This window comes from Hakea prostrata, chromosome 7, assembly GCF_041222555.1.
Source record: "Hakea prostrata isolate BN-2017 chromosome 7, UWA_Hpros_2, whole genome shotgun sequence".
Classification (NCBI taxonomy): Eukaryota; Viridiplantae; Streptophyta; class Magnoliopsida; order Proteales; family Proteaceae; genus Hakea; species Hakea prostrata.
Genome location: NC_142606.1, coordinates 13,728,314 through 13,745,417, shown reverse-complemented (window position 1 = coordinate 13,745,417; position 17,104 = coordinate 13,728,314). Strand labels below are relative to the sequence as shown.

Genomic DNA, 17,104 nt, shown 5'->3' with positions numbered 1-17,104 from the left:
ATGGAGAAACCACGAATGACCTATTTCAACCTGATGGCCGGAGATTTGAGTCGTAAAAGATAAGTCACTGGTTAGACATCAGGGGGCATCCCACGTTCCCTAGATTAAAGTGCAACATTTGAACCACCACCGCAAGATGAACAGCACCCTTGGCTTTTTAGAAGGGTTAAAGAGTGACAACAATAATGATCACACAGCTGGAATCGCATCCCAAATGAAATGATTATGAAACCTAAACTCAAATAGACAATTCAGACAGGTTCCACATCAACATAAAAGCTAATAACAAGCATCTTCATGATTTTATCTTTCTTCTTTACAATATTAACCTAACAGGTGATGATCTCAGACCATTCCTCCAGCATTTAGACATCTTTTTGTTTTTTCGTGAGAACATTTAGACATCAGACACTGCTGAACCTATCCCGATGCGGAAATCGAAGCTAACACAAGTCAACTCTTTCCCATCTGCGCCCTCTATTGTCATCTTCAGTGTGTAGGAACCCTGCGCATCAAAACATTGTCAAAGACGAAACACTTCAACCAGCTTACAAGAATTTGTAAAAGAAAAGGGGGAAGGCGGATTACACCAAAAAGCAATAATTTCATAACTATTATTAATACAATTTCAAAGGTTCAATCACACACGCAGAAATGGTAGATATAGTTTGAAAAGAGAAGGAGGGGGGGGAGGATCAAACGCCTTCCATTTTTCATTTACAGCATCTGTATTTTGATTAACAAAGAACACAACTTTTGGTCTGAGATTATATAAGTAACCAAAACAGTACTTCAGCTATGCATATTTTTTCACACCTCCCTCCCCCCAAACCACCCCCCCCAAAAAAAAAAAAAAAAAAAAAAAAAACCAACTTCCACTACCTTACCTTTTCCAATCACCATATCCACCTTCCCTGCAACCCCCAATTGCCCTTGTGAGCAACAGCCATCCCTACCCCAACAACCCAACCCATTCCTCTGCAGACAGAGTCTACAGCAGCTGCTAATGATTTGCAAGATGGAATTTGAGTGATTTTGAAAAAGATAAAACCATCTGGAGCTGCCACAAGGCAACTGCAAAGAGTAGCGGTCAAGGAGTTTCAGAGAATCAGGAGGTACAGAGGTGATCTACCCAAGAAATCGGTCACCTCCTGATCTTAAGCAACCACTAGTTGTAAGTCAAATATGTTCTTTAAAACAATTCATGAACATACAAGAGGAGGAATGAAGACGGTTTGAAAACAATTTTTGATTTCACAACACTAGTAGCAATTCCAAAAAGCTTTTTGCAGTTTTCAACATGTTCTCTGGTAGTTGCAAGAGTGACCACAAGCAGGGAGTGATGCTTGTAGGAGGATTCACCAGGGAGGCAGAGCTGGTAGTTTTTAGTGAGAGAGACAATCAAAAGGATGAGACCTTGAGGCGCTTAGCTGAAGTTTCAGGTTGCAGGGAGGGTTAGCAGTTGCAGAATCGGTGGTATAGGCACATGGTCTGCCACAAGTAGTCAACTTGATGGGGCGAGGGAAGGTGCTGGAGAGGAAGACAAAAGTAGTGGTGGGTGGTTGAAGGAATTCAGAACGAAACGGTAACAGAAGACCAAAAAAACACTGCTTTTGGTTAGCTAAAACAATAAAGTGAATAGTTTTGTAAGCACAACCTAATTATATCTAATCATGTAATTTCCCATAATTTTTTAGACCAAATCCACTCATGATAACAGGAACCTTCATATCTTTTTTCTTCTCCACTGAAAAGCTATAGGAAAGCCTATCAGGTTTTCCCACTGACAACCCTCAGCCTGGAAATGTGATGGGGGTTGGGTGCTGTATGGTCCAAAAGCTACCCTGCAAACTATTAGCAAGTTGTTGCAGGACCACTACTAGTGGAGTAGGTCGGTATCCTCCGCAGGTCGTTACTGGCCCTAGGAAGTCAAGAAGAGACTACTGTCAGTCTTTCAGTCTTTGAATTATGGAAGTACCATAAAAGGTTAATTACTATGGTAGAAGAACAGAGAGCAAAGGATACAAAAGAAAATGAATCACAAGGATGAGGGGAAGGTAGAAGTCATGGAGTAAAGAGAGGAAATGACATCTGGGATATCACTCCTTTATGGACTGCCCAACACCACCAAAACTCTCAGAAAACAACCTTCCCCATATCACCCTTAATTGACAAGGGGTTTGCTTCATTTATAACAACCATAAAAAATGCCTAAATTGACTCATAACAAGAGCCTTGTTCCCTTACAGAGACAAAAAAAAAAAAAAGTAAACTCAGCAGCCAGCACATTCCTAAAAGCTCTGTAGTAATTCAATCCAGCCCAGATATTCAAACTCAAAAGGACTCTTCTTTGATAACCGACATACTTAACATAAGGGATCCACATCATCGTTATCTACATACATAATTCCATGCATGTAATTAAGACACCAACTATGAGCTTTTTTTATCCATCAAATTCCTAACCCTTTTTCTCCTCAGAATTCAAAGTCTGGGTTCTGTATTTTTCAGCAACCAATTCCTAAAAAGTAGCCTCATCATTCCAGAGATATGGAAAAAGAAGGTTTGTCTATTCTATGAATGGAAAAAAGGGCAAATGCACATTTGCTTGACATGCAAATATGAACGAGAAATAAGAAGCTCACTCAACCATGAGCCAAATAAAATCTCCCGAGGCTCAAATGGTCCATCGGGACAATATCAACTGTGGATTCTCTCGTGTCAAATAATATATTGAGAAAATAAAAAACCAAACTTGCACTTGAGTGTTCTAGAACTGGAGGATCACAGCCACCATAGTTGTCAAGGCAACAAGGCGAGGCAGGCAATAGAGGGCAACGAAAACCAAGGCGACACCAAGCAAGGTGGGCAACGCCTTGACATCTATCACTGCCACTCAATTAGCATCGTTGAACATTTAAATTTTTTAATGGAACCGAACACAAAAATAAGCAACATTTCAGCACAACTGTCGACGATCAGTGAAGGAAGACTAAAATCAAAAAAAAAAATTTAACCTTATTATGAACAAGGATAAGTTGTGCCTTTACTAGGAACCTGTTTTGGAAGATCCATACCTTCAATCTGTTTTGCAAGTTTGGTAATTCATCACCAAGCTGGGCTTTGTTGCTTAGGAATACGTCCAGCGTTGGATCAATTATCCACAATATAGGCCTTCGATTCATGGATTTTATTGTAATAGACCTCTTTTATGGGACTAAATATGGGTAGTGACAGAATCGGTTAGTATCTTTATTTGTCTTATTCTAAGTTGTTTGGGTTTAGTTCAATTGAACCTGCTATGTGGTTCCCTCTAAATTGCAAGTAATTGTTAATAGGTGTTTTAGTGGAGCTGGACAAGGATTCCGCAGGTCCAGTCCTAGTTTGAGTCTGTCCTCAGTTATTTCACTTTCCTATTTAATTTTGGTTACCTTATATTTAAGGATCAGGTCAGGACTTTCTTTTTTATCATTAAATTTCTATTTTTGACTCTTTTATACTACTAAACACAATTTTTGATAAATAAAAGACTTTTTGGTGCTCTTTTTCTTTTTTTAACAATCGTCTTGTGTTTTACCAAGTCTCATGGGATTGAAATTTGATCTAATTGACACCTAACGGAGTGAAGCTAAGGTAGATTTTCTCAGCGAATCAACGTCCATGCGGTTTGTTTCTCTTTTGAAGCTCTCTATTACTATTCTATTTGAATTTGATTCCATGGTTGAGGGTGGGGGTAATATTTCTGCCAACAATCTATGATTCTTTCCCCATACCTAATATATATATATATATATATACTGAATCATGCAAATCAACATCTATTATCAACCATCTTTCTAAGCTTCCAAATATTTTTTTGCCCATTTTTCTCCTGATTCAACAAGCCTAAACTGAACATCATTCCTAGTTTTACTATTCACATCAAGGACTAAATTATTCTGAGTTCAGCTTCTAATTTGATGATCTACTGCAATCTGTCATTGATCTTACAGTAGAAATTTTCTAAGATGAACACTTACGTGACAACAACTCTGTTTGCATGTTTTGAAGGCGTATAAACTGTACCAATCTAGAACTGAACCATATTGACTCATATAGAATTGTTGATACCAGTTTGGTACCTTGTAAACTTTATGAAATTACTGAATCCCTACAGAATCAATCAATACCTACCAATTCCACTACAAATAGGGCTTACCGGGCTGGTACGTATCATTATAGAAAACATTGATGGTATACAGTGGGAAACACTTTCCAGGAAATATTCCATACTGTAGCATAAATTACACTGACTTATGAGGTGTCTATTACAGGTACTGGCCAACATAGTGGCGGAACCTCATGCACTGGGCGTGCCTTTCCCCGCCCCCCCCCCAAAAAAAATCACCAAAATACCCAAAAAAAACAACAGCAGCTTCTTTGCACCTTAAAATATATGTTTGTAGAACATCATTACTAGGTCCAGATAAAACATTTTTTCAATTTCTTCATTAATCAGAAAAAATAAAGAATAATAATTTGATGAACTAAAGTTTATTACCACAATAACAAGGTAGCTGAGTCGAGCATGGCAGTCTTGCGTCAGCATGCCATTAGGAATAGAGGTATGAACAGTTAAGGGGATTACAGTTTTAGTTATGAAATGAATAGGACGGATAACTTACTGGTGGAGTATATCCTGGTAGGACCTGTGAATGAGAAAGCACAAAATCACCAGCTGAGATGGGGCATGATGTTTCCTCACAAAGGTCATGGTTCTCCTTGTGGATGTGAACCCCAAAGAAAGCAACATCAATAACTACTTTCCCACCAGAAATGGCTTCACCTGCATGGAAAATACTAGATAGGATCATTTCAATAGGAAAAATGAAATTCCAAAACAAGTTAAGGATAAAAATCCTCTTAGAAGCTTTTAGGAGAGAGCAGCTTTTAGTAGTAGGAAACTCAAATCGCAGAAACAAAGCACCTAGTCTGCAGTTCTGGGTTAAATCACCCATCAAAATACAAGCAAGTATAGGAATTTATTTTCTACAGAGTACAAAAAATAGCGATAACTACACCTCCAGCTCCACTTATTTAGCATTCCAATCATTAATTGGATATATGTAAAGCATGAAACTCAAGTGTTTGGAGCCCACTAGCTTTAAGTGACTCTTAAGAGTCAAGTCCTTGAATCTTAGACCCCATTAAATGAAACAATCAAAGTAAAGGGTCCTATCATTCTTTTGAAACTAAATAATTCAATCTACTACTTACCTAAACGACAGGTCCAAGCATTTTAGCCATCATCAAATAAAAAATAACATTATATATACTCTACCAAAATCTCGTCATCATGCAGTTGAGAAACCTAAAATTCTTCATCTTCAATATAAAAGAGAGAGAGAAGAAAGCAAATTCTGATCTTCATTTTTTTTTCCCCTCTCCCTGTGTACAAAAGCAATTCTCAATGAATCATCCCATATAACAAGGGTGAATGTAAAAGTGCAGATCGTATTCTATTTCAGCCCTACAATTAATTATTTGTTTAGTTCTATGGAACTCACTTTTGCATTGCTCACACTAGATAAAAAGCTCAGTCTGAACTGGAGCACACATCTTTTGTACAGTATGCCCATTTTATCTGTGAGTTGGTTATCTGCAACCGTTTAAGAAGAGATGGGTACAAGTAAAATTCTAATGGCTCCGCCTGGTTACAAGTAATGGGAACGGAAGTGAAGTCAGTTTGAAAAAGGAAACAGAAACTTCGGCGATCATGATTCCGTATCTACTCCTAACTCTAAACTAAATATGGTATTCAACTGTAATCTCTACCATCATCTTAATCCAACAGAATTGAGTGCATAATGTTGGTTTTTTTTTTTTTTTGGTTGGGGAGGGGGGGGGGGGTTTGGTGGTGCCGTGGTGGTTTAAAACTCTCGAATCTAATAACCAAATATGGAATGTTTTGCAGTCAGTTACACAATCATGTCCTGTAACAATTATAAAAGTTTGCAAAATATCTAACTTCAGTACCCTTCCTTTAATTTCACTAGCAATGAACAAAGCCAAAAGGAAAACGAACGAAAGCATAACAACATCCAGGATTATGATTTATGAACAAGCCGAGAGTTTACCTGAAGATGCCATGATGCTGAAGGCAGCAGGCTTGCCTCTAACTACAGGGTCTGGAGATATCTCAACTTCAGACACCTGAACGGCATAGTTACCTTTCCTATCTGCACTCAAATGACAATACCCACAACAAATCAGCAACGAACGATTCAGTCACCAGCAATTAATAAAACCGCCGCCAGATTATTGATACACAGAATTGCTAATGAGCGGAACTATAGTGACTGAAGAGAATAAAACCTCAAAAGTAATTAAAACATAAACCAAATAAGCACGAATTTCTTCCAACTTCCCATTACCAGAATCACAAACGAGATTACTCTCTTGCAGCATAAAACTTTCGATGGGAAAGGGAGAAAAAAAGAAACTGAACAGAAAATCGGGTTTCTCACCGAATTAAGAAGAAGAAGATCATGTAAAACTCACCACAGTAGTGAACCTCCCTGGCTTGAATCGATGGGAAAAGCAGGAAAGCAGCGAAAAGAAGTGGAAGCATGACCTTGAACTGCAGTACTTCCATGGCTTCAAAGATCTGTAAGTTACAGAAATGAGATTAGATTCTTACGCAACAAAAAGTTAAGGAATTACACAGATAATATGAAGCATGAAAGCGTTGAAGAAGAGAACGGCAACCTGAGAGAGAACCTCTGTCGGTTTAATCTTCGGCTTGGCGGTGAGAAAATGGCAGGTACTAAAAAGTAACTAGTTCTTCCAACAGAGAGGAGCGTTCTTTATTCTTTTCCAGCTTAATAATTGTTTTTGACATGCCCAATTATACCCCTTATCTTCATTGGAATGCCACTTAAAGTTAGATCATTCATCTAACGGTGGTAAATGAAGATGATGTTGTGTAGAGTTCCAACATGAGACCCTACGCCCCGGTACGGTTCCTCAGATTCCGAAATCACGTCGCAGGTGAGAGTGACAGCCGTGTGTGATAACGTCTTTAAGGACTTGGTTTTCTGGAAATATTAGTTGTAGGTGATGTCTAAAGTTGTCATTTTACCTAAAAGGTCGTCTTTTCCCCTTGGAAAGAGGAATTTGACGGGCTCGGCAAGGAAAGAATATCTCCCAACCCTATGGCTCTGTTTTCCAAACACTTACCCCACGGCCACTAGCAGACACAACTCCTCCCAACAAAACAAAACCAAATGCCATGAACTGACATTTTTACTTTGGCCCTGAATTGAATTGACGTGGGGTGAAATTTCTGCATCTGTATTTTTTTTTCTTTATGGTGTTGGGTTGTCGACAAGATAAGTGGGTTTGGGGTGCAATTGTTAAATTGTATGGAATATGAAAAAAGAATGACATGTATTTATTTGAGGCAATGCTACCCGTCTACAATCCCAAATCTCGCCAGTTCTAAACAATGAGAAAAGTAACGGCTGTTCTCTCCAAGGGAAGAGACGTCTGTTCATCTTCTCTTCACGTATATGTATGCCCACACCACTCTTGGGATCCTTATCTGTGTCTCTGTCTCTGTCTCTGTCTCTGTCTTATTCCATATTTGTTCTATGATGTATTCAACATGTAGCCGGCTCGTAATATTAGTGATTGTAGTTGCCTGGTGGCTGCCATTGGCAGAAGGGTTGCAGCACAGGGTGGGTGATTCTATATGGTCGATTCCAACATTCCAAGGCTTCTATACTAACTGGTCTTCTTCACGGTCTTTCCAAATTGGGGACACTCTTGGTATTCCTTCCATTTCTATCTATTATATAACCTAATCAGTTCCTTCATGAATTCTCTTCTTTACGACTAACATGTCTGATCCTATTCTTCTTCTTCTTCTTCTTCTTATCCACAGTTTTCCAATTCCAATCCGACTTTCATAACGTACTACAAGTATCAAGACGAGATTACGAGAGTTGCATCGCCGAGAACCAGTTTCAGTCCTTCTGGGTCGGCCCGGCTGTGGTTCCTTTGTTGCAAGTAGAGGTCTATTACTTCATCTGTAGTATCGCGAACTACTGCGCTCTTGGACAAAAAGTCTCTGTTACAGTCGAGCCCGTTACGGCAACTCCACCATCGCTACCCCCATTACCTCCGTCCTCTCCATCTTCCCCTTCGCCTTCACCTTCACCTTCAGTGTCGCCCTCTTTCATGCCAGCTTTGCCTTCAATGCCGGATGTAGAAACGTCGAAGATTCCTCAAAGTACGGTCGTGGCGCCATCGATTTCTCCGACTGATCATCCATTTGGTATCCCTGCTGCTGTGGAAGCATCCAGGCCTCTGCTGAATCCAGGGTTCTCCGGTGTTTGTACTAGTGGGGTTTCTGCTTTCTACTACGTTTTCATAATCCCTATGGCGGTCTTGGGTTTTCTGGTGTTGTAGTGAGTTCATCAGATGGAAGTTTTTTTTTTTCTTTTCTTTTACAGAAATGTAGGGCCCTTTGGGTGCATATTTTGAATAAATTCTGGGGCTATAGTGAATTCTGAAGCCTGAAAATTGAAAGAATCAGGTTTCAAAATGCATTCTAATCCCAGAATCAAATCAGATAATGCATACCAAGCACTGCTCTAGCGTCTCCAATTGGATCTATATGCTTTGTGATTTCCGGTAGCTGCATATAAAAATTTGCTGTCAGCCCTATCTTCTGATTTGTTTCATGCTTATCATATTGCATACCATTTGTGTCATAGAAATTTAGATCAGCTACCACTCTCAAGAATCTGTTTAAACGCCTATTGTCTCTTTGAGGAGATTCGTTGGAAATTGTTAGAATTCCCTTTCGAATTACAGAGGTTTCTAAGCCATGACGACCCTTTTCTTATTTTATTATAATATCAGTAGAAACAGGACCTGGTATAGATCCTCTCTGGGTGCATCAAGGTTGAAACTCCCCGCAGTTTTCATTCATATGATTCATCTGATTGCCCTAATAACTAAAATCACTACTTGATTGCAACGATGATCTCAAGCTGTGAATAACTTGCCTGTCATGTGAGAGGTGACCTGAATCTCTGCCGTAAGTCTTGCTTCTGCATCCATTATCTCGTCGTTCGTATAAGTTTACATTAATTGTTGTGGATCCATATACTAAAAATAAAAAATTGAAAGAAAAAAAGAAAAGAAAAGAAAGAGTTCTATTACAGATGGTTCTACACTTCTACCAGAAGGTGAGAGAGCACTGATTTACTGGTTGGAATTAATTTCCAGTTTGGAGCCTTTGAGCATATGAACAGGGACTAAATCTTACTCTCATCCAGGCCGACTAGATAAAGGAACGACCTCTGCGAGAGGAGTAGAGAGCGGAGTTGGGATTGGAGAACTTCGACATATAGGACAGGTGGGGTGCAGCCGTAACCATGGATCAACGCAGGGTACATGGAAGAGGTGCCCACAATCTGGCAGCAGCCGGAGCATATCGGTTCCCTTGTAATCTGCAAGACAGATGGAGCAGCAAGAAGCAGTGGTGTCCTTTTTAGAGAGCCTAGCTTGAGAGTATGGGACCTTCGGGAAGCTCTTAAGGGTGGCTTCATCAAGGCCTTCTTCAACTGCAATGGTATGTTGATCAGAAGGCTCTCCACGACCCTGTTGAGTTTGTGCTCCAGAGAGCTGGGTTCGGTTGCAGAAGTAAGAGGTGACAGTTATAGTTGTGATAAGGAGAAGGATACCTATGGACACACCAATTCCATAGCCGAAACCTCCAACGTTTGGTGAGTTGAACAGCCCGGAACTGGAGTTTGACGTGCTGTTGTTCATTTCCTGGAATTAGATCAGAAGGGGAACAGTTTGTGATGGTGCTAATATTGAGTATTGATCGAGAAGATTGAGGTGGCCTGTTCAGCTACGGCCTTGTTGAGGTTTCTTCTCATTTTGTTTTCTTCTAGGGAGAAGCGGTTGTCAATGGTTATAGATGTCAACGGCTAGAGGATAACAGGAGAGAAAGAGAAAGAAGCTTTGTTGGGTTTTGAAGCAAAGGTTGAAAATATTGAGATTCAAGAAAAGAGAATCAATCAAGAAAGCCAAGTTTACGCGTCTCCATTAGCGGCAAATGTGCAAGGTCAACGGTTCTCTGTACATGTATGGACATTCGATAGTCTATTAATTTCTGTTGGATTGATTTGATTATCAGGCCAGTGATGGTTATTTCTTAAGCAATATCTTCAAAGCACGTCGGTACCCGTACCTCTCACTCTCCCCTTCATTATGCACGTCAAATGCACGAAAGTGAGGTTTTCATTTTCAAATACCCAATTTCAATTCTCAATGACGTTTGATTTATTTTATTACAGAGAAGCTAAGAGCATATCGTGTTGCTGCTGCTACAGTGAACACATCTAAAAGTGAGATAAACGTATGTATCTTTGCCTAACTGGAGAGGCAGATCATACACAGCAAGTTGTTAGCAACCTTGCCTGATCAATCAGGTAATTAAGACAGGCATTGGAACGGGCCGGCACTGTCATTGACAAAAGAAAATGCTACCGTAAGCTGTAGAGCTTGGAAAATGTCTATCAATTTCTTCAATTATTTTTTCTGTGGCATTTAATTCAAAGGACTTTAAAGTCATAAACATCACTAGCAGATTCCCATCGGGATCCTCTCTCATCTCTAATCGCACATGCTTTGTCCCCCAGAAGACCCAAGTGTATGTAAATTATAAGCTTTAGGAGCACTGGTGTTTAGATGAACACACTTTTCTCTTTTCCCCTCTTCCCCTCTTCCCCTCTTCCCCTCTCTCTTTATAGTGTTTAAAATGAACATACTTGTTCTTCACAGAGAACTGAAACGGTGAAAACAACACAAATGCTCAATCATTAATTTGTTAGGATCATAATCCACCAGAAATATTATAAATTTAGAAAAAGAAATGAATTTATCATGGAATAAGTATTGATTGATTCTGTAATGGTAAAGGTGGGTGTGCAAACTCATGCATTGGCTACAATTTTTGTTTTATATTGAAGTACTGGAACTTCCAGTCTGGAAGCAGAACATGATTGAGCCAGTTTAAAGATGGATAAATTTTTTTTTTTTTTCGATAATTAAACAATGGAGTCAAGGATTCAAAGAGAAACTAAAAGGAAGTAGTATCACAAACCGCATGAATGATCTCCTCCAACCCGTGGTAATATCACTCCAAATCAAGTGGAAACTTAGACATCCAATCAGCAGACTTATTAGCAGCACGTCCAACATATACGCATTGCGTACTCGCCATCTCATGCAGCAAAACACCAATCCGCTCAACATGCATTAATTCTAACCGTCAAAATTGGAAAAAATTTCACATGATACGGTTAAAATGAACCTACTGTGAATTTATAAAGGTGGTACATGTCAAATGAGTTTTTCCTTTTCTAACTTCTATACCCCTACATAATCTGATTATAGGTGATTGAACATGAATAGCAATAAATAATTGAATTCAAGTGTTACAGTCATCATAAAATTACCTCTTGAGGATGTAATCAAGGTATATATATGCTGAGACCATTATCTTGTCCATTTCCTGGGATGTGCGGTCAAGGGTATCGGTGAAACGCTGCTGGTCCAGGCATTAAAAAGCGCGGGGCCCCGGGGGACCTGGCCCGCAACTTTGATTCTAGAAAAAAGAATTTTCATTGCATCTCACCGGAAAATGTGAGGCCCAAGAAGATATAGACGCCCCATTAAGGACTCACAAGGTTGTCCAAAAAAAAAAGGACTCACAAGGTTGTCCAAAATAAAAAAGGGACTCACAAGGCTGACCAGGGTGAAGATGGAGAGGTAGACATCCTTCCCACTTTGGCAGGCAATCCTCCCATCCTTCCACACTTAGGACTTAAAACAAGTTCCATTCGTCTACCAAAAGAAGGCCTTACGTGAGTGTAGAAGGGTGATAAGATAGCCTGCCTGGGTGGAGAAGACTGGACTCGGAGATGGAGAGAGCTACTTATTGGCCTTGTAGAGGTATGATAAACGTGCAAACAAGGTACACCAATATGCAACCAGGAAACCTTCTCCACACTTTCGCCCCCCGTTTGTGGAGTTTTGACCCGCCTTGGTCTTTGTCCCCCTTGGTTGTAGTTGTCCCCCTTTGAGGGTGTTGTGTTGTTTGGTGTCTGTCAGGGTTTGGGCGCGATCCACTTGGGCTGACCAACCCTTGGCCCCCTGTCTCTTGGTCGCGTTGGTCTTTGCTTGGTTCGTTTTGAACCTTGTATTCTCATGCATGTGTGTTTGTACTTTGTTTAGTTTAAATGAAGTGCTGTTTACCAAAAAAAAAAAAAAAAACCAGGAATCGAAACCGTGTTTTGTTTTTTCACTTTTTATTTATCTATTGGCAATAGCCCATCTAACGCAGGGGCCCTGCTGTTACCTTATCTCGACCACAAGTAAATAGGTAATTCACGTCTGAGATCTGACAAAATTGATCCCCTGCAGTTATGGTGGGGTGACACAAGGTGATGCTAGCTAGCGCTGCCCCCAAGGCTTGGTGATTCGGACTCCCAACTCCTCGCACCGCCCTGGTTACCACTTGCCACTGTTGATGAAAGCACAGGCTGCACAGCACAGTTTTAAGATTTTTTTTTCTTTTTTCTCCTGGGATGAAAGCCCAAAGTCACAGACTCACAGCAATACAAATGGCAATCTCAGCCATCATACCAGAAGCTGAACTGATAGATCAATAGATATTATATTCTTCACAATAGTTAGCGGGATAAAATGACAATATAATTGAGAAATAATTGCAACAGAAAATAGAATATGGTTCAGCATACAAAATCTGCCCTACATTATCACAATCATCACGTTCATTTATGTGATAACCCTTTGACCCCTCTTCTGCAACCAAAAGCAACTGGTTTAATTTGGCTGTCACCATCCCTTTGATGGTTGTTGCCTAGTTTCCAACAACTTCCTCCAATTTGATCGCCATTTGTCTCAACCACCCAAAGATTGCGATATTTCAATCACTGCTGAGCACACTGGACCCTCTGGGCACCACCACCATGTAAATCATCGTCTTCGTCATAGGCCTCGTGAGCCTGTGCCTGCTTCCTTCGCATTTCCTCCTCAATGTTGACATCATGCAACGTAGTCTCCTCACATTCGTCCAGCTCCATTTCCGTCATCTGCATTGATGCCCTTGGAGGGAGCACAGCCTCCAATGCCTTGCATTGTTCTGGCGTCAAAGAATCAGGGAACTCCACGGTGAAGTGGATGTACAGTTTACCCTTCATGAAAGGTCTCTGGTACATCGGCATACCCTCATCATTGATTGCCTTAAATTGATCTGTTAACCAACCCCCCAATAAAAACCCAAACAAAGAAACAACACAATAAAAAGTAAGCAAATCGGGCAACATGAATAACAGTTGGGTTCCAAGTAGAAGGAGCAACAGTTAAAGGGTTGTATGATTACTGTCAAATTTAAAGTAAATTGTCACATTTAAATTAAATGCCATACCTGGTTTGACAATTTCTCCAGGGTTAGTTTTTATGAGGAGCTGCCTACCATCCAAGTGAGTCAGTACAAAATGGAAACCACAAAGAGCTTCAGTGAGGGACAGTGTGTGTTCATAGAAGAGATCATCCCCCTTTCTCTTGAACCTGGGATGCTCCTTCTGCTGTAGAAGAAAAATTATGTCTCCTGTGACAGTATCAGGCTGCACAAAATCGCCAATGCCAAAACTCAAAATATTAGTATCACATCCATCAACATTATAGAATGGAAGAGAAATAAGCAAGTTAACATACAGCTTCATCCGCTTCCCCTGGAAAAGTAACCTTCTGTCCATTTTGCATTCCCTTCTCGACAACGACATCCAGCACCTTCTTCTCCGGTACAACCTTGTCACCTTTGCACTGGGGGCACCGATCCTTGTCAGTGATGGTCTCCCCAGTTCCCTTGCATTCATTACAAGGGTGCTGCATCTGCTGGATCATTGAGGGGCCAAGCTGTCTGATTGACACCTTCATGCCAGATCCTTGGCAACCAGAACATGTCATGGAAGCACCAGATTTCGATCCTTTACTGGAATAATCAAATAAAAAGAACATCAGTCAATTAGAGTTGGGACTAAAAATTTGATCATGCTTGCAAGTGCCCCAAAACTCACCCCTTGCACTTGGAGCAGATCACACTCCTGGAGAGGGACAGCTTCCTTGATGTGCCACTGTACAGATCCTCCAAAGTGACTTTAAGGGGATGGATAACATCCTCTCCCCTTCTCTGTCTACGGCCTCTGCTGCTTCCACCACCTGGTCACAAACAGTATGAAGCCCAAAGTTTAAAAATATAAATATAAACAATGGAACAACAGCATTTGACAAGTAAAGGTTGATTACAAGCAATATACCTCCAAATGGGCTGCCACCAAAGAATGACTGGAATATGTCAAATGGATCATGGGCGCCAGCTCCTCCACCCATTCCTTCCTTGAGTGCATCCTCTCCATATTGATCATAGATTTCACGCTTTTCAGGATCACTCAAAACCTCATAAGCTTGGGACAACTCTTTGAACTGTCACCATAAAAGAGAAAACCCACATTTCAAATTCTTATGTGGTAATAGTAATATGTTAAAATACACTGACTCATTGAAAATGCAAAACCCTGATTCGTTTCATTCAAAAGGCAAAACAGCATCAAACGACAATATGCAGTATAACAGAACCCAAGAAATTCCTCACTCTGACTACACAAAAGAAGGAACCACAGAATCTGATCATGGATGAGTGAATATCATCCATACACATAGCATACAGGGTGACGGCACTTCACATCCCAACCTTTAGCAGCACTTAAATTAAACTAACATGACAACATTCTCCTACAATATCCACCTATAGTAGCTCTTATCAAACCAATAGTGCCGCCTTCAAATCACTGCTAAATTTCCAGGAGTCCTAATTCTCCAACCAGTGGATGCATTTGAGACCCCTATTCATGAATCAAATGCAAATCCTATAAAGCTCCATCTTCCATCCTAAAAATTTGAAGGACTACTGAGGCTGTAGGGTAGTTAGTTCCCTATCAATATGCAGGGCCAAGATTTCCAAACAAAACGAATATAAGGGAGCTAGCTAATTAGTAGCTGATGTGGGACTAAACTCCCAACAGAAACAACTCTAAGCCCACTGCAAAATTAACTGATGCTGTGACCTAACCTAGACCAATTCATGAAAAAAGCGATTGAAATAATAATTCATAACGTCCTCCTGGCGAAGTTAGTTTCTTCAGCCTCCCAAGCTGCTTTCCTTTTTCTGATGATCGAGGTTGGGGTTCCTTCTCTGTCCGGGGCCTCTTGTTGGTTTTGGGCTGCCCCCAAGGCGTTTCCACACCGACCGGGGTCGTAATCTTCTTACTCACCGTAAGCTCGTTCGGGAGTATGCCTGCGGTGTTTGTGACTGTCTGAACGGTCGGAAGCAAGTCTCCTTCTGTCTTTCGAAGCTTGGCCAGCATCCTGGTGGGCAAGATGTTCACCGCAGGAATACTTCACACGCTTAAAATAAATAATCTTCCAACAGTATGGCCATACTTCCAATCGGGAAAGAACCAAAAAAAAAAAAACAATGATGGGGAAAGATGCCGATTTATATCACTACGGAATGAGTAAAAGGTGCAGGTTCAATAGCACATTCTCTGATACACGGCAAACAAGAAACTCTGACAAGTAGCAAAGAAATCTAGAACCAAAAGGACGAATTCGAACGAAGCAATACCCCGTAGAAGGTAACGAATTCTAGTAAGGATAGACATGAAACAGGAAAACATATGTAGCTATAGCGCAATCATCAAAAGAGAGGAAACAAGGGAAAGAATTAAACCGATAAATCGTCAAAAATTAGCAGGCTAAGGCGATGAAGCAGAGTTATACCTTCTCAAGATCTCCACCCTTGTCTGGGTGGTTCTTTAAGGCTGCCTTTTTGTAAGCCTTCTTCAGATCTTCCGGTGAAACATCTTTCGAGACACCCAGGATCTCATAATACTTAGTGTTATCGCTTTTCTTGGGCGCCCGGCCAAACATGTTTACTCAAGGTAAAACAGAGCCGCCTCTGAAAACTTGAAAATTCAACCTTTGATTTCGACCAATCGAGATCTTCCAACCAAAGAGGACAAAATTTCAGCTGAAATTGAATGACAATTCAGAAATCGATTCGATACTTCAGCCAAAACTGCAGATTTCAGTTCCTTCTGAATAAGAGGGCAACCCCAAGGCGGAGACGAGTTCCCTAATCAAAGAATCACAAAACCCTAGCGAGATCGATGGAAAGCTTTTGTAGGAGGCACATAAATATAAGGGAAAGAAATAAAAAGCAAAGGGTCGTTTGGTAAGAGAACGTATTTATACGTGCATGTCCTTACTGCTATCGTGGACGATGGGGATTGGTTAGTAGTGAATCTTGAGAAGTTTTACCAGCCACTCCTTGGGAAGTTTCAGTGTTGACAGGACTTCTAGACTTCCAGTAAAATAAAAAGAGAAGCGTCTAGAATCCTCTCGATCTTTCAATCTATGAACGGAAATAATATTTTTAGTGAGATGCTTTGTGTCAAAATTCAATCTTCTTATTAGAAACTCAGATTAAAGAATCGGTGTCGGTTTTCGATTTCTGTGTGTGGTAAACGCAGCGATGTCATCGTATCGGTATCCGCCAATACCATCGCCTAAACTCTTATACCCACATTAAAGATTGATCTTCGTTAATATATTTTGGTAGGTGATATAAGTGATCCAATTTGTGAAATTTATGATGAAAATAAAGGGTTTGGGCCAATTCGTCAACTTGTTTACCCAATTAAATTCTATAAATATATATATAATTAGGATCTTTCACTTGTGAATTGAGGTGAGAATTTTTATAATATGGTTTGGGTCTTTTGATTAATAAATATTCATTGTAAACTATAGTGAAAGTTTTGGTTGAAATCGGTTGAGGAATTTGCACGCACACTAGAACTGTTATTGTAATCACACTATTCCTTCAAATCTGAAACGTATCAGAAGTACTTTCTTTAAGGTATTTAGACACCCCGAATTGTGCAATACGGGTTTT

The 17,104-nt window shown here is 40.3% G+C and overlaps 3 protein-coding genes across 3 annotated transcripts; all 3 read right to left on the bottom strand.

Annotated features, from left to right (window-relative positions):
* Positions 1 to 183: 183 nt before the first annotated feature.
* On the bottom strand, positions 184 to 6,853 carry LOC149009961 (uncharacterized). The gene is made up of 5 exons (XM_089163349.1): positions 6,748 to 6,853; positions 6,541 to 6,646; positions 6,117 to 6,218; positions 4,665 to 4,825; positions 184 to 505 (listed from the first exon to the last, which is right to left on the bottom strand). Exons 2-5 carry the CDS (start codon positions 6,632 to 6,634, stop codon positions 398 to 400), a joined length of 465 nt encoding a protein of 154 aa, XP_089019475.1. The 5' UTR covers positions 6,635 to 6,646; positions 6,748 to 6,853; the 3' UTR covers positions 184 to 397.
* A 1,988-nt stretch (positions 6,854 to 8,841) lies between these two features.
* LOC149009960 (RING-H2 finger protein ATL70-like) lies at positions 8,842 to 10,100 on the bottom strand. Its single transcript, XM_089163242.1, has one exon. The coding sequence runs from the start codon at positions 9,820 to 9,822 to the stop codon at positions 9,319 to 9,321; it is 504 nt and encodes a 167-aa protein (XP_089019368.1). The 5' UTR covers positions 9,823 to 10,100; the 3' UTR covers positions 8,842 to 9,318.
* A 2,475-nt stretch (positions 10,101 to 12,575) lies between these two features.
* Positions 12,576 to 16,344, bottom strand: LOC149009959 (dnaJ protein homolog). The gene is made up of 6 exons (XM_089162905.1): positions 15,928 to 16,344; positions 14,406 to 14,571; positions 14,166 to 14,307; positions 13,804 to 14,080; positions 13,514 to 13,712; positions 12,576 to 13,339 (listed from the first exon to the last, which is right to left on the bottom strand). The coding sequence occupies exons 1-6, from the start codon at positions 16,075 to 16,077 to the stop codon at positions 13,017 to 13,019; spliced, it is 1,257 nt and encodes a 418-aa protein (XP_089019031.1). The 5' UTR covers positions 16,078 to 16,344; the 3' UTR covers positions 12,576 to 13,016.
* Between the last annotated feature and the right edge of the window lie 760 nt (positions 16,345 to 17,104).

What these genes read in the sequence shown, in the direction of transcription:
- LOC149009961 (XM_089163349.1), bottom strand. Translation starts at nt 6,634, where the DNA reads ATGGAAGTACTGCAGTTCAAGGTCATGCTTCCACTTCTTTTCGCTGCT. An exon ending in CAGGGAGGTTCACTACTGTG is followed by an intron (nt 6,219 to 6,540) that starts GTGAGTTTTACA and finishes ATTTGAGTGCAG; the next exon opens with ATAGGAAAGGTAACTATGCC. An exon ending in TACCAGGATATACTCCACCA is followed by an intron (nt 506 to 4,664) that starts GTAAGTTATCCG and finishes TTTGATGCGCAG; the next exon opens with GGTTCCTACACACTGAAGAT.
- LOC149009959 (XM_089162905.1), bottom strand. Translation starts at nt 16,077, where the DNA reads ATGTTTGGCCGGGCGCCCAAGAAAAGCGATAACACTAAGTATTATGAG. An exon ending in ATCTGCTCCAAGTGCAAGGG is followed by an intron (nt 14,081 to 14,165) that starts GTGAGTTTTGGG and finishes TGATTATTCCAG; the next exon opens with TAAAGGATCGAAATCTGGTG. An exon ending in TGGAGAAATTGTCAAACCAG is followed by an intron (nt 13,340 to 13,513) that starts GTATGGCATTTA and finishes GTTGGTTAACAG; the next exon opens with ATCAATTTAAGGCAATCAAT.
- LOC149009960 (XM_089163242.1), bottom strand. Translation starts at nt 9,822, where the DNA reads ATGAACAACAGCACGTCAAACTCCAGTTCCGGGCTGTTCAACTCACCA.